Raw genomic sequence first — 15,792 nt, forward strand, 5'->3', positions numbered from 1 at the left:
TCTGGTGTTTTAAGATTTGACTGGCCTGCTGGATTTTGGACTTGGGGCCTGTAGCCCCTTTGTTTTGGCCAATTTCACCCACTTGGAACAGGTATATTTACCCCCCTCCCTGTACCTCCATTGTATCTGGAAAGTAACTAACTTGCTTTTGACTTTATGGGCTCATAGCTTGAAGGGACTAATCTTATCTCAGATAAGACTTTGGATTGTGGACTTTTGAGTTAATGCTGAAATGAGTTAAGATGTTGGGGGACTGTTGGGAAGGCATAATTTGTTTTCGAATGTGAGGACTTGAGATTTGGGAGGAGCCAGGTCAGCATGATATGATTTGGCTGTGTCCCTACCCAAATCTCATCTTGCATTATAGTTCCCATAATTCCCACATGTTGTGGAGGGACCTGGTGGAAGGTAAGTGAATCATGGGGGCAGTTTCTCCCATACTGTTCTCATGGTAGTAAATAAGTCTCACGGGATCTGACTGCTTTATAAGGTGTCTCCCTTTCACTTGGCTTTCATCCTATCTTGCCTGCTGTCATGTAAGATGTGCCTTTCATCTTCCACTGTGATCGTGAGACCTCCCCAGCTACGTGGAACTGTGAGTCCTTCAAACCTCTTTTTCTCTATAAATCACCCAGTCTCAGGTATGTCTTTATCAGCAACATGAAAACAGACTAATACAAGGTCCTTTGGAATCGTCTGAATTCCTAATGTATTTGGATATTAACTTCTTATTAGATGTATAGTGTGTAAATATTTTCTCCTCTTCTTTAGGTTGTCTTTCCATTGTATTGATTATCTCCTTTGCTGTGCTGAATCTTTTAGTTTGATTTAGTCCCATTTGTCTATTTTTGCTTTTGTTGTCTATACTTTTGGGGTCAAATCTGAAAATTTATTACCAATACCAGTGTCAAGGAGCTTTTCTCCTATATTTATGTCTAAGAGTTTCACAATATTGGCCCTAGGTTGAGGTCTTTCATCCATTTTGAGTCAGTTTTTGTATGTAGGGTGAGATAAGGGTTCAGTTTCATTCTTCTGCATGTGGATATCCAGTTTTCCCAACACCATTTATTAAAGAGACTAAACTTTTATCATTGTGTATTCTTGGCACCAATGCTAAAGATTAATTGATTATAAAGGCATGGATTTATTTCTGTGCGCTCTATTCTGTTCCCTTGGCCTACATGTCTGTTTTTATGCCAGTACCATACTATTTTGATTACTATAGCTTTATAATTTAGTTTGGAATAAGCTAATGTGATGTTTCCACTTTTGCTTTTTCTGTTCAAGGATGTTTTGACTGTTTGGTCAAAACTATTTTTGTGGTTACTTTTGTGGATGCATACAGATTTTAGAATTGCTTTTTATCATTTCTTTGAAAAATGACATTGAAATTTTGATAGGGGTTGCATTTTATCTGTAGATCATGCTGGGTAATAGAGATATGTGTCTTCTTCAAATTCTTTCATCAGTGTTTTACAGTGTTTTGGTATGTAGAAATTTTACTTTCTTATTTAAATTTATTCCTAAGTAGTTAACTTTTTGATACTATTGTAAATGAAATTGTTTTCTTTTCTTTTCTTTTCTTTTTTTTTTTTTTTGAGACGGAGTCTGACTCTGTCACCCAGGTTGGAGTGCAGTGGCGCAATCTCGGCTCACTGCAACCTCCGCCTCCCGGGTTCATGCCATTCTCCTGCCTCAGCATCCCGAGTAGCCGGGACTATAGGCACCTGTCACCATGCCCACCTAATTTTTTGTGTTTTTAGTAGAGATGGGGTTTCACCATGTTAGCCAGGATGGTCTTGATCTCCTGACCTTGTGATCCAACTGCCTTGGCCTCCCAAAGTCCTGGGATTACAGGCGTGAGCCACCACCCCCAGCCCGAGATTGTTTTCTTAATTTCTTTCTGGGATAGTTCACTGTTAGTATATAGAAATGCAACAGGTTTTTTTTTTTTTTTTTTTAATGTTAATTATGTGTTCTGCAAATTTGCTGAATTTGTTTCTTAATTCTAACAGTTTTTAATTGGAGCCTTTAGAATTTTCTCTATATAAGATCATGTCATCTTCAAACAGAGACACTTTCACTTCTTTTTCATGTTGGATGCCTTTTATTTTTTTCTTACCTAATTGCTCTGGCTAGGACTTCCAGACCTTTTCAGAAATTCCCCAAAATAATCTAAGGGAGTCCATTGTCACTAGACCTGCTTTATAAGAAATCCTAAAAGGAGTTATTCAAACTGAAATGCAATAAGACTAATTAGTATCATGAAACCATATGTAGTTATAAAAAGTCACTGGTCAAAGTAATTACACAGTCAAATTCAAAATACTCCTAATACTGTAATGATGCAGTATAATCACTTTAACTTTTAAAAGGTTAAAAGACAAAAAATACTACAAATAAATATAATTACAAAATATACAAAGAAATAAACTCTGACATCAAAAAAAAAACATAAAAAGTGGATGAGAGCAAAGTGTAGAGTTTTTGTATATGATTGAAGTTAAGTTGTTATCAACTTAAAATAAATCATTATAACTACAATCGTGCATTTCTTAATGTGGATATGTTCTGAATAATGCCTCATTATGCAATTTTGTCATGGTGTGAATATCACAGAGTGTACTTACACAGAATTAGATAATACCGCCTACTACACACCCAAGCTATATGGTATAACCTATTGCTTCCAGGCTACAAATCTATATACAGCATTGTACTATACTGAATGCTGTAGGCAACTGTAATACAATGATAAGCATTTGTGTATCTAAATGTATCTAAACATATAAAAGGTACAATAAAAATGTTATAACCTGATGGAACCACCATTGTATATGTGGCCCATTGTTGACCAAAACATCCTTATGTGGCACGTGATAGCATACGATGTTTTATGTAAGCCTCGTGATAATTACAAAGACAAAACATGTAATAGATACACAAATGAGAATTTTACCACATGTTTAAAAAAGAATTAATACAAAGACACAGCAAAGAATCAAAGTATACCACTATAGAAAATAATCAAAATAATCAAATCATGCACAGCAAGAGAGAAATAAAAGAACAAAGAAACTACAAAATGCCTATCAATAGTTACTTCAAATATCAGTGGACCAAATTAGTGAAACAAAAGACCTAGAGTGGCTGAATGGAGAGTAAAACAAGAACCAAATATACGCCACCTACAAGAGACTCTCTTCACCTTCAGAGACACACATAGACTGAAAGGAAAGAGAGGGAACAACAAAAAAGACAGAGTAGCTATTCTTACAACAAACAAAATAGATTTTAAGTCAAAAGCTGTAACAAGAGACAAAGAAAGTCATTATAGAATGATACAAGGGTCAATTCATCAAGAGGATATAACTACTGCAAGTATATATTCTCCCAACATTGGAGCACCTAATTATATAAAGCAAATATTAACAAACCTGAAGAGAGAAGTAGACAACAATAATACAATAACAGTAGGGGACTTCCATATCCCACTGTCAACAATGGATTGATCATTCAGACAAATAATCACTAAGGAAACAGCTGACTTGAACTACACTATAGATCAAATGGACCAGACATATACAGGACATTCCTTTCCAAAACAGCAAAATACACATTCTTCTCGAGCATACAGAGTACATTCTCCTACATATGTCATATATTAGGCCAGAAAACAAGTCTTAGCAAATTTAAGAAGGTTGAAATATTATCAAGTATTCTTTTTGACCACAATGGCATGAAACTGAAAATTAAAAACAGGAGAAAACTTAGAAAAGTGACAAATATGTGAAAATCAACCAATATACTCCTGAACAACCAATAGATCAAACAAAACATAAAAAAAAAAAAATCTTGAGACGAACTAAAATGAAAGCACAACATACTAAAACTTATGAGATGCAGCAAAAGCTGTTCTAACAGGGAAGTTTATACGGATAAGTGCTAAATGAAGAAAACAGATCTCAAAAAAATATATACCTCAAAGAAATAGAAAAAAAAATCAGCCCAAAATTAGAAGAAGGAAGGAACTAACAAAGATCATAGCAGAAATAAATGAAATAGACTAGAAAATCAACAGAAAAGATCAATGAAACAAAAAGCTGATTTTTTGAAAAGATAATAAAAATTGACCAACCTTTCACTAGGCTAAGAAAAAAGAGAGAAGTCTCAAATAAATAAAATTAGAACAAAAAAGGAGATATTAAAATTGGTACCCTAGAAATACAAAGGATAATAACAGTCTACTCTAAACAACTATGTGTCAACAAATTGTTTAACTTAGAAGAAATAGAGAAATTTCTAGAAACATACATCCACTAAGACTGAAACATGAAGAAACAGAAAATCAAAACAAATAATGAGTAAAAATAATGAGTTAGTAGTCAAAAAGCTCCTGAAAAAGGAAAATCCAAGACCAGATAGCTTAGCGGAGAATTCTAAAGTGTTTAAAGAAGAATTCGTATCATTTCTTCACAAACTCTTCCAAAAGTTGAAGAGGAGGGAACACTTCCAAACATTTTTTATGAGGCCAGCATTACCCTGATAACAAAGACAGAAAAGGACACTACAAGGATGACATATATTTTTAAGGTGCAAATGATGTATTCTTGGATTTGAAAATACAGGATTTGTTTGTACAAAGATTTGTGTGTGGATAGGTGGATGTGTACCGGTGTGTGCCTGCATACATACACAAGCTTACCTTGTTTTATTGCACTTCACTTTATTATGCTTCTTGGATATTGTGTTTTTTTTACAGATTGAAGGTTTGTGGCAACCCTGCATCAAGCAAGTCTACCAGTGCCACTTTTCTGGTAGCATGTGCTTATTTTGTATCTCTGCATTACATTTTTGTAATTCTTGCAATATTTCAAATGTTTTGTTATTATTATATCTGTTATGGTGATCTGTGATCAGTGATCATTGCTATTACTATTGTCATTGTTTTGGGGCATCACAAACCATGCTCCCCAAAAGCCAATGAGCTCAATTGATACATATGTGTATTCGAATGGTCGCATCGATCTGACCTTCTTCCATCTCCCCCTCTCCTCAGGTCTCCCTGTTTTCTGAGACACAGCCCTATTGAAACTAGGCCAGTTAATAACTGTACCTAGGCCTCTATGTGTTCAAGTGAAAGTAAGAGTCACATATCTCTTACTATAAATCAAAAGTGAGAAATGATTAAGCTGAGTGAGGAAGGCATGTAAAAAGCCGAGACAGGCCAAAAGCTAGGCTTCCTGCACCTAACAGTTAGCCAAGCTGTGCACGCAAAGAAAAAGTTCTTGAAGGAAATTAAGTGTTACTCCAATGAACACATGAGTGGTATGAAAGTGAAATAGCCTTTTGCTGATATGGAGAAGGTTTGTGTGGTTTGGATAAAAGATCAAACCAACCACAACATTTCCTTAAGCCAAATCCTAATCCAGAGCAAGGCCCTAACTCTCCTTAATTCTCTGAAGGCGAGAGAGGTTAGGAAGCTACAGAAAAAAAGTTTGAAGCTAGCAGAGATTGGTTCATGAGGTTTAAGAAAAGAAGTCGTCTCCATAAGATAAAAGTGCAAGGAAAAGCAGCAAGTGCTGATGTAGAAGCTGCATCAAATCATCCATAAGATCAGCTAAGATAAGCAACAAAGCTGGCTACACTACACAGACGTTTTTACTGCAGATGAAACAACCTTATACTGGAAGAAGATGTCATCCAGGACTTTCATAGCCAGGTAGCAAAATAAATGCCTGGCTTCAAAGCTTCAAAGAACAGGATGACTCTTTTGTTATGGGCTTAAGCTGAAGCCAAAGCTCAACTACCATTCTGAAAATTCTAGGGCTCTTAAGAACTATGCTACATCTACTCTGCCTGTGCTCTGTAACTGGGGCAAAGCCTGAATGACTGCACATCTGTTTATCACATGAATATTTTAAGCTCACAGCTCAGCTTTAAAAAAAGATCCCTTTCAAAATATTGTTCATTGACAATTTACCTGGTCACCCAAGAGCTCTGATGGAGAACTACAAGGACATTAACGCTGTTTGCATGCCTGCTAATACAACATCCATTCTGCAGCCCATGGATCAATGAGTAATTTAGACTTTCAAGGCTGATTATCTGAGAAATATATTTCAGAAGGCTGTAGCCACCATATATAGTAGTTCCTTCGATAGATCTGGGCAAAGTAAGTTGAAAACCTTCTAGAAAGGATTCACCATTCTAAAAGCATTTGCAATTCATGGGAGGAGGTTAAAATTAAGAACATTTGTGATTCATGGGAGGAGGTCAAAATATCAACATTAAAAGAAATTTGGAAGAAGTTGATTCCAATCCTTGTGGATGACTTTGGGGGTTCAAGATTTCAGTGCAAGAAGTAACTGCAGATGTGGTGGAAATAGCAAGAGAACTAAGATGAAAAGATATGAAGGAACTTAAGATGTGGCTGAATTGCTGAAATCTCATGATAAAATTTTAACAAATGAGAACTTGGATAAGCAAAGAAAGTGGTTTCTCGAGCTGGAACCTACTCCAGGTGTAGATGCTGTGCAACCTTGTTGAAATGACAACAGAGTATTCAGAAAATTGCATAAACTTAGTGGATAAAGCAGTGGCAGGGTTTGAGAGAATTGTCTCTGATTTGAAGGAAGTTCTACTGTGGGTAAAATGCTACCAAACAGCATTGCATGCTACAGAGGAATCTTGAAAGAAATAGCCAATGAATGCAGCAAACTTCACTGCTGTCTTCTTTTAAGAAATTGCCACAGCCACCTCACCTCCAGCAGCTCCCACATGATCAGTCAGCAGCCACAACACTGAGGCAAGGCCACCGACCAGCAAAAAGAACTTGATGTTGAAGGCTCAGGTGATTGACAGCATGTTTAAACAGTAAAACCATTTTTAACTAAGGCATGTACATTGACTTTTAGACATAATGCTACTGCCCATTTAGTAGACTACAGTATAGTATAGACCTAACTTTTACATGCACTGAGAAACCAAAAATTCTGTGAGATTTGTTTTATTGCCATATTTGTTTTATTGCAGAACTGGCCACCAGAATCTTCCCTTCCCCTAGAATGCTCTTCACCCAAACCACCTGTGTTTTCCCCTCACCCATCATACCCCCCTCATTCTCTGGCCTGCCCTCCACTCCTCCAAAGCCTTCATTTCTGCCCCACTGCTGGACTGCACTCTGACTCCGTCTCGCCGTGACTCAGTGGCACTTCCACTGGGCACTGCCCCAAAGAGCTCATCTCCACAGTGGCCTGAAACCAAATCCACGGTATCTCTGAGGTATGCCTATAGAGCAGTCTCATAAGTTATTATGCACTTTAAGCATTACCAAGTCCAGAACTGTAAATGCTATACATTTACAGAAATACCACTTGAAGGTTTAACTACTTATCATTCTTTCATAATCAGAATTACAAATTTTGAATATTAATTATTTTAATGGGGGAGGGGCCAAGATGGCTGAGTAGAAACAGCTCTGCTCTGCAGCTCCCACTGAGACAAACACGAACAGCGAGGGATTTCTGCATTTCTAACTGACGTATCCGGACTCCCTCACTGGGACTGACCAGGCAGTTGGCGTGAGCCCTGGAGAGCAAGGAAAAGCAGAGTCGGGTGACAGTTCACCCAGGAGCTGCACAGGGCAAAGGGACCTCCCTCCCCCAGCCAAGGGAGGCAGTGAGGGATCGTGCTGCCCGCCTGGGAACTGTGCTTTTCCCACAGACTTTTGCAAACCCCAGATCAGGTCATCCCTTTGTGAGTCCACACCACCAGGGCCCTGGGTCCCAAGCACAAAGCTGTGCAGACCTATAGTAGGGACTCCAGTCGGCAGCCACTTCCGCAAGGAGCTTTTGTGTGCTCTGGTGGCTCACAGAACTCCAGTGGAGCAGGAGATCCATCACCTCCCACGAGAAGGGGACTGAAGCCAGGGAGCCAAGCAGACCCACTCCCGCAGAACCCCACAAGCTAAGACCCACTGGCATGGAATCCCCACTGGCCAGCACAGCATCCTGGAGTCTTCCTAAGAAGACCAAGTTTCTGCTGGGAGGGGTGACCGCCATTATTGTGGGTCTAGTCAGCGGTTTTGCCCTGCCAGTGCTAGGAAGACTGGGTGGTTTGTGCGGGGCAGAATTCTCCTCAGTGCAGGACAGTGGCTGTGGCAGATATACCATTATTGTATATCCAAACGAATATAAATCATTCCATTACAAAGATACATGCATGTGTGTGTTCATTGCAGTGCTGTTCCCAACAGCAAAGACATGGAATCAACCCAAATGCCCACCAATGATAGAATGGATAAAGAAAATGTGGTACATAGACACCATGGAATACTATGCAGCCATAAAATGGAATGAGATCAAGTCCTTTGCAGGGACATGGATGAAGCTGGAAGCCATTATCCTCAGCAAACTAATGCAGGAACAGAAAACCAAATACCACATGTTCTTACTGATAAGTGGGAGCTGAACAATGAGAACATATGGACACAGGGAGGGGAACAACACACCCTGGCACCTGTCTGGGGAGGGCCGGTGGTAGGGAGAGCATCAGGAAAAATAGCTAATGCATGCTGCTTTTAATACCTAAGTGAGGGCTTGATAGATGCAGCAAACCACCATGGTACACATTTGCCTGTGTAAGAAAACTGCATGTCTTGCACATGTACCCTGAACTTAAAATAAATACAAAAATAAAATTTAAAAAATAAAAAAAAATCTTAATTGTATGTGGGTAGGTCCCTTTGATTCAAAGTGAGATAGAAATAATTTTTTAAAACTTACTTTTCAAAATTTGCAAAACCACATAAGTGTAAAAGAAATTTACATTTTGTCCCTGGATTGATATAAGACAAAAACATTGTGTGGGAAAGCTGGGGTTAAGGACGAACGACATTCTGAGAATAAAATTCCCTGGTACATAGCTAAAATTTCAGAATGAACTTCAGATTTTCAAGGGTCATAAAATAGGTAACCTCAAGCCACCGCCTCCAACAGATAAAAGGAACCAGGTAATATCTGTGTTCCAGGGAGAAAGAATAGAAAATTGGCCGAGTTCTATCACTGACAAAACTTAGTGGGAAGGAGGGATCTGCAAGGTGGGAGGGTGGAGGGATCCCCGGCTTGGAGGGTGGGGAAGGGCTGTGCTTCAGCCTCCCCTTCACACTGCCCCTCCCCCTCCCGCTGCCCCCGCCTTCCGCTGCCCCTCCCCTCCGGCTGCCCCTCCCCCTCCCGCTGCCCCTCCCCCTCCCCCTCCCGCTGCCCCTCCCCAACAAAGGAGCCTTTGTGATGTGAAGGCCCCAGCTCTGTGACACAGGCCTGGGCCCCAGTCCCTAGTCTCCACGGGGATGCCCAGAGCTCAGTTGCTTGAAAGCAACGCGCCTATTCACATGGAGAATCTCCCCTTTCCTCTAAAATTACTTAGTGCCTCGTCGCTAAACGCCCCCAGCTCTACACCCTGGGTGTTGGATATCTTCCTCACCTTGGTGTTTGCCCTGGGGTTCTTCTTCCTATTATTCCCCTACTTCTCTTACCTCCGTTATGACGACCCACCCTCACCATCGCCTGGGAAGAGAAAGGTGAGGAGCCCTCAGTCCGGACCCACAGAGCTTGATTCTTTCCTTTCTTTTTCTTATTAGTTCCACTTTTCCAAATCCAGTGGAGAGACTTCTGCGATGGGAAGTCTCAGGAGAGACCAGAACATCATCCTTCCAGGGAGGGGCAGGGCAGCCAGGGTTGGTAGGGGTGGATCGTGTACTGGGATTTCCGTCCCAAGCTCTCAGTCCGCCTGTGGGGGAGCGCAGGAGGCGTCAAGACAAAAATCAAACTCGTGGACTCACCGCCAGGAACGGTCATGAGACGGGGGAGGTCTCTGTTCGAGGCCAGACCCTGAGCCCTGGCTCATCAGCCCCTTCCTGGGGCAGGTGGCTCAGGGCCCACTCTCCTCCGTATGGGGTGATCTGGGGGCTGTGCTGAGCCCCCGAGGGCCTCCCACCGGGGCCTGGCGTCTCCTCTGGTCTCCTGGGAAGCAGAATCCTATCTGACAGCTCAGCGGTACCTGCGAGCCTGAGCCTGTGAGTTCCTCGAGCAGAGGGACAGGGACTGACGGCGTCATATTGAAAATCCCTCTTTGTGTGTGTATGTGGTGTGTTTTTTTTTTGTTTTTTTGTTTTGCTTTGTTTTGTTTTGAGACTTAGTCTTGCTCTGTCGTGCAGGCTGCAGTGAAATGGAGGGATATCGGCTCACTGCAACCTCTGCTTCCCGAGTTCAAGCTATTCTCCTGTCTTAGCCTCCTGAGTAGCTGGGATTACAGCCACCCGCCACCACGCCCGGCTAATTTTTGTATTTTTAGTAGAGACGGGGTTTCACCGTGGCCAGGCTGGTCTCAAACTCCTGACCTCAGGTGATCCACCTGCCCTGGCCTCCCAAAGTGCTCGGATTACAGGCTTGAGCCACCGCGCCCGGCCCCCTCTGCCAGAAAAAAGCAGTTTGTCATCCATTTAAACATGAGTGGGAGGAAGCACACAGAGCTCCCTGAGCCAGAGAGCCACGCGGTTCATGAGTGCAGCGTGCCGCGGCCGGGCTGGGGGCGGAGATTGAGAGCCGGTCCTAGCTCCTCCCCCTTTCTTGTCTCCCAGTGTCATCTTGTCTCCCCGCGTCATCTTGTCTCCCCGCGTCATCTTGTCTCCCAGTGTCCAGTAGGGCGGAGAGGGAGGCCCAGAGGCAGGATGAAAAACCACAGTCTGAGAGGTAAGGCTCTGCCAGGGCACACTAGAGTTAATTTGATCTCGTCTGCCCCGGAGGGAACTGACTCTGAAGAAGTCAGTTGAAGAAGCCCGAGGCGGGGGCTCATAGGAGGGAAATCAGAACCCCGGGTCCTTCTCAGATTCCGAGCCGGAATGAAGCCTTGGTGGGCCAGGGACTGGGCCTTACCCAGCAGGGGGCAGTGTGTGTGTAGTGGGGAGAACAACGCCTGCCTGGATGGGAGGGGGGTGAGGGGGCCTCCTGGTCCCTGGGAACAGCTGTTCAACTCTGCTAAGGCTGATTCCTCTTTGAGACCACCCCAGTCCTTTGTCCCCACAGGGCAGTTGTGAGGACTGTGGGGGTGGCGGTGGGGGGGTCCTTATGTGGAAGCCCTTTGTGAATGACAAAGCCCTGCCCGCCATGCCTTGCTATTACCCTCGGGGCCATGTCTGGACACAGATGTGCGGGTTCCAGAGTCTAATTCCCCATGGTCTTCCCTAAAGAAACATGCACTCATCCTCCTGTGAGATCCCAGGCCCCTCCTGCACCACCCTAACCCGGTCTCCTGATTTCCAGCTTGTAGACCGGGCCCGAGAGGCCTGGAGGAGCTTTGGAACCTGTTTTCACAACTGCAGAGGTGAGGCACTTCCCGTTCCCTTCATCCTTCCTGCCAGGGCTGGGATGTGACCCCAGGGCCGTAGGCAGCCTGGAGCTGACCTGGGATGGGGAGACCACAGGGATAGAGGATGGGAGTAAAACCCTGGGGCGAGGGGTAGCAGGAGAATTGGGCAGTCAGGATGTGGGGTGGTGGAGGGGCTGTGACCCGAGCTCCCACTCTGGCCCCCGCCCCACCTGCTCCTGGCTGCAGCTTGTGCCTCCTGTCTCCTGCAGCCTCCTGGGGCCGCTCCTTAACAAAGGTGACTTTGGTCAGCTCTCCGGTCCAGACCCCCCAGGTGAGGTGGGCAAAAGAGCACCTGATGGAGACTCCCGGTCCTCTCATGAGCCTATGGAAGATACTGCTCCCATGCTTTCCCCGTTAGCTTCCCCGGATCCTCGAACCAAGCATCCTCAGGATCTGGCCTCCACCCCATCACCAGGCCCAATGACCACCTCAGTCTCCTCCCTAAGTGCCTCCCAGGCACCAGAACCTTCCCTTCCCCCAGAAAGCCCCTCACCCGAGCCACCTGCACTTTTCCCTCACCCACCACACACCTCTGATCGTCCGTCTCCTCCGAAAGCTTTCCCTGCTCCTCCCCTGCGGGACTCCACTCTGATAATTCCATCTCACTGTGACTCAGTGGCACTTCCACTGGGCACCGTCCCTCAAAGCTTGTCTCTGCGTAAGGATTTGGCGGCTTCTGTCCCAGCCATCTCAGGCCTTGGCGGCTCAAACAGTCAAGTTTCTACCTTCTCCTGGTGGCAGGAGACTACCAGAACCTGGTGCGTCTTCAACTCGTCAGTCCAGCAAGATCATCTTTCCCGCCACCCACCAGAGACCTGTCAGATGGAAGCTGGTAGCCCGTTTTTACTCAACTCTGATGGCCAGAATGTCATGGGTATACAAGTCATAGAAAGAGCCAAAGTCAACATTTCGGAGGAAAAAGAAAACAATGGATCATTTCTAAAACAAATGAGCCCAGAAAAGCACTTGAATTCTTTGGGGAATTTGGTTAAATCATTGGATGCTGAGCAGGACCTCACAACCCCAAAACCCTTCTGGAACATGGGCGAGAACTCGAAACAGCTGCCCAGTGCTCAGAAGCTCTCAGATCCTAGGATCTTGCAGGAAAGTTTTCAGAAGAATTATAGCCAGCTTTTCTGGGGCCTCCCCTCTCTGCACAGCGAATCCCTGGTGGCTAATGCCTGGGTCACTGAAAGGTCTTACACTTTACAGTCTCCTCCTTTCTTGTTCAATGGAATTTCCAATGTCTGCCCAATTCAAAGGGAGACTACAATGTCCCCACTGCTTTTCCAGGCCCAGCCCCTGTCCCATCTGGGGCCCGAGTCCCAACCCTTTATTTCATCCACACCCCAATTCCGGCCCATACCTATGGCTCAGGCTGAGGCTCAGGCCCATCTTCAATCCTCTTTCCCAGTCCTGTCTCCTGCTTTTCCATCCCCGATTCATAACTCTGGAGTAGCTTGCCCTGCATCGCAGAAGAAAGTGCAAGCTCTTTGCCTACCTGAAACTCAGCACCCTGAATGGCCTTTGTTGAGGAAACAACTAGAAGGTGGGTTGGCTTTACCCTCTAGGGTCCAAAAATCTCAGGATGTGTTTAGTGTCTCCACTCCTAACCCTCCCCAGGAAAGCTTGACATCCATTCTGCCTGAGAACTTTCCGATCAGTCCTGAACTCCGGAGACAACTGGAGCAACACATTCAAAAGTGGTTCATTCAACACCGGGGCAACCTGGGAAGGATCCAAGAGTCTCTGGATCTGATGCAGCTTCGGGACGAATCGTCAGGGACAAGTCAGGCCAAGGGCAAACCCAGGCCCTGGCAGTCCTCCACGTCCACAGGCGAAAGCAGCAAGGAGGCACAGAAGGTGAAGTTCCAGCTGGAGAGGGACCCGTGCCCACGTCTGGCGCAAATTCTGGGGCAGACCCCGCAAAATCTATCCAGGGGCATGGAAAGCTTCCCAGGGAAGGTTCTGGGGGCGACCTCTGAGGAGTCAGAAAGGGACTTGAGGAAGCCCTTGAGGAGTGACTCGGGAAGTGATTTATTAAGACGCACAGAGAGGAATCGTATAGAAAACGTCCTGAAAGCCCACGTCGGCAGGAAGTTGGGCCAGATCAACGAGGGCTTGATCCCCGTGAGTGTGCGTCGATCCTGGCTTGCTGTCAACCAGGCTTTTCCCGTGTCTAACACCCACGTGAAGACCAGTAATCTAGCACCCCCGAAAAGTGGGAAAGCCTGTGTGAACACAGCCCAGGTGCTTCCCTTCCTCGAGCCGTGTACGCAGCAGGTGCTGGGAGCCCATATTGGGAGGTTATGGGCCAAACACAGGTGGGGTCTACCCCTCAGGGTCCTCAAACCCATTCAGTGCTTTAAACTGGAAAAGGTTTCGTCCTTGTCTCTTACACAGCTTGCCGGTCCCTCCTCAGCCACCTGTGAACCTGGGGCTGGCTCAAAAGTTGAGGTGGCCACGTTCCTTAGAGAGCCACCGATGGCAAGTCTGAGACAGCAGGTGCTGACCAAAGCATCTGACACGCCAGACAGTCTTCTGGCCTCTTCCCCTGCATGTAAGCAGTTCCAGAGGGCCCCGCCAGGGATCCCATCTTGGAATGATCATGGGCCCTTGAAGGCTCCTCCAGCTGCACAGGAGGGCAGGTGGCCATCTAAGCCCCTCACATACAGCCTCACAGGCAGTACCCAGCAGAGCAGGAGCTTAGGATCCCAGGTTTCAAGGGCTGGGGAGACCAGGGAGGCAGTGCCACAACCCAGAGTCCCCTTGGGAACCCGTATGCTGGCAAACCTCCAAGCCACAGGTGATGATGTGCGTGGTTTCGAGGCTCCAGGGACCAGCAGAAGTTCTCTACTCCCTAAAATGTCTGTCTCCCAAGATCCAAGACAGCTGTGTCTTATGGAGGAGGTTATTAGTGAATTTGAGCCTGGAATGGCCACAAAGTCAGAGACCCAGCCTCAAGTTTGTGCCGCTGTTGTGCTCCTTCCAGATGGGCAAGCGTCTGTTCTGCCCCTTGTTACAGAGAATTTGGCTCCTCAAGTGCCCCAGGGCCATCTCCAGAGCATGCCTGCTGGGAACATGCAGGCTTCCCAGGAGCTACGTGACCTCATGGCAGCCAGAAGGAGCAACCTGGGGCACAGGGAGCCCAAGAACCCAAACTGTCAAGTCTCATGCAAGAGACAAAGCCCGATGTTTCCCCCTCCTCACAAGAGTGAGAACTCTAGGAAGCCCAACTTAGAAAAACATGAAGAAAGGCTTGAAGGATTGAGGACTCCTCAACCTAGCCCGGTCAGGAAAACAGAGGACACCCGTCAGGATGAAGGCGTCCAGCCATTGCCATCAAAGAAACAGCCTCCTTCAATAAGCCACTTTGGAGAAAACATCAAGCAATTTTTTCAGCGGGTTTTCTCAAAGAAAAAAAGCAAGCCAGCACCAGTCACTGCTGAGAGCCAAAAAACAGGAAAAAACAGATCCTGTGTGTACAGCAGCAGTGCTGAAGCTCAGGGGCTCATGACAGCAGTTGGACAGATGCTGGAGGAGAAGATGTCACTTTGCCACGCACGCCATGCCTCAAAGGTAAATCAGCACAAACAGGAGTTTCAAGCCCCAGTCTGTGGGTTTCCCTGCAACCACAGGCACCCCTTCTACTCAGAACACAGCAGAATGCTGAGCTATGCCGCCAGCAGTCAACAAGCCACTCTCAAGAGCCAGAGTTGTCCCAACAGAGAGAGGCAAATCAGAGATCAACAGCCCTTGAAAAGTGTCCGGTGCAACAATGAGCAATGGGGCCTGCGACATCCCCAACTCTTGCTCCCCAAGAAAGCTGTATCCCCAGTCAGTCCCCCTCAGCACTGGCCGAAGACACCTGGTGCCTCCAGCCACCATCACCACTGTCCCAGGCACTGTCTTCTTCGGGGAGGTATCTAATTTGGTCAGTCACAAATTCATTTTTAGCCTTCCTTAGAGAAAAACAAATCCCCAAGAAAAAATTCACTCTATGTAGAGAAAAAATATTTTCTCTCATGTTAGTACACGCAGAACATTTAATATTCCACAATATATATGGTTTTTTATTCATAAGAGGGTGATGGCTTTTATTTGTGCCGTGCTTGGTGTGGGCTTGGTTTCTAGAAGCAACAGGACATGGAAGGGTGCTGACAGTGGTGCCGTAAGTCCACCTTCATCCTGAGTTCCTTCACTGAACCTTACGTTTCCATAACACTGTCTTTACACAAACAACAAAAAATTCTAAAAACAAGATGAGAAAAACCTATGAAGAACCCACTCTGAAATACGATTCAACCCGTCTTTCCACTACTTACTCTCTACCTCAAAGTTTATGCAGCTCTAGGGAGAAGGTTT

At 45.3% G+C, this 15,792-nt stretch overlaps 1 protein-coding gene across 1 annotated transcript; it reads left to right on the top strand.

Annotated features, from left to right (window-relative positions):
* Positions 1-9,334: 9,334 nt before the first annotated feature.
* LOC139358068 (spermatogenesis-associated protein 31A6-like) lies at positions 9,335-15,479 on the top strand. Its single transcript, XM_071077497.1, has 4 exons — positions 9,335-9,580; positions 10,640-10,751; positions 11,322-11,382; positions 11,637-15,479. Exons 1-4 carry the CDS (start codon positions 9,350-9,352, stop codon positions 15,355-15,357), a joined length of 4,125 nt encoding a protein of 1,374 aa, XP_070933598.1. The 5' UTR covers positions 9,335-9,349; the 3' UTR covers positions 15,358-15,479.
* The last annotated feature ends 313 nt before the right edge of the window (positions 15,480-15,792 follow it).

The sequence above is a fragment of the Macaca nemestrina genome, chromosome 14 (assembly GCF_043159975.1).
Source record: "Macaca nemestrina isolate mMacNem1 chromosome 14, mMacNem.hap1, whole genome shotgun sequence".
NCBI classification, from domain to species: Eukaryota; Metazoa; Chordata; class Mammalia; order Primates; family Cercopithecidae; genus Macaca; species Macaca nemestrina.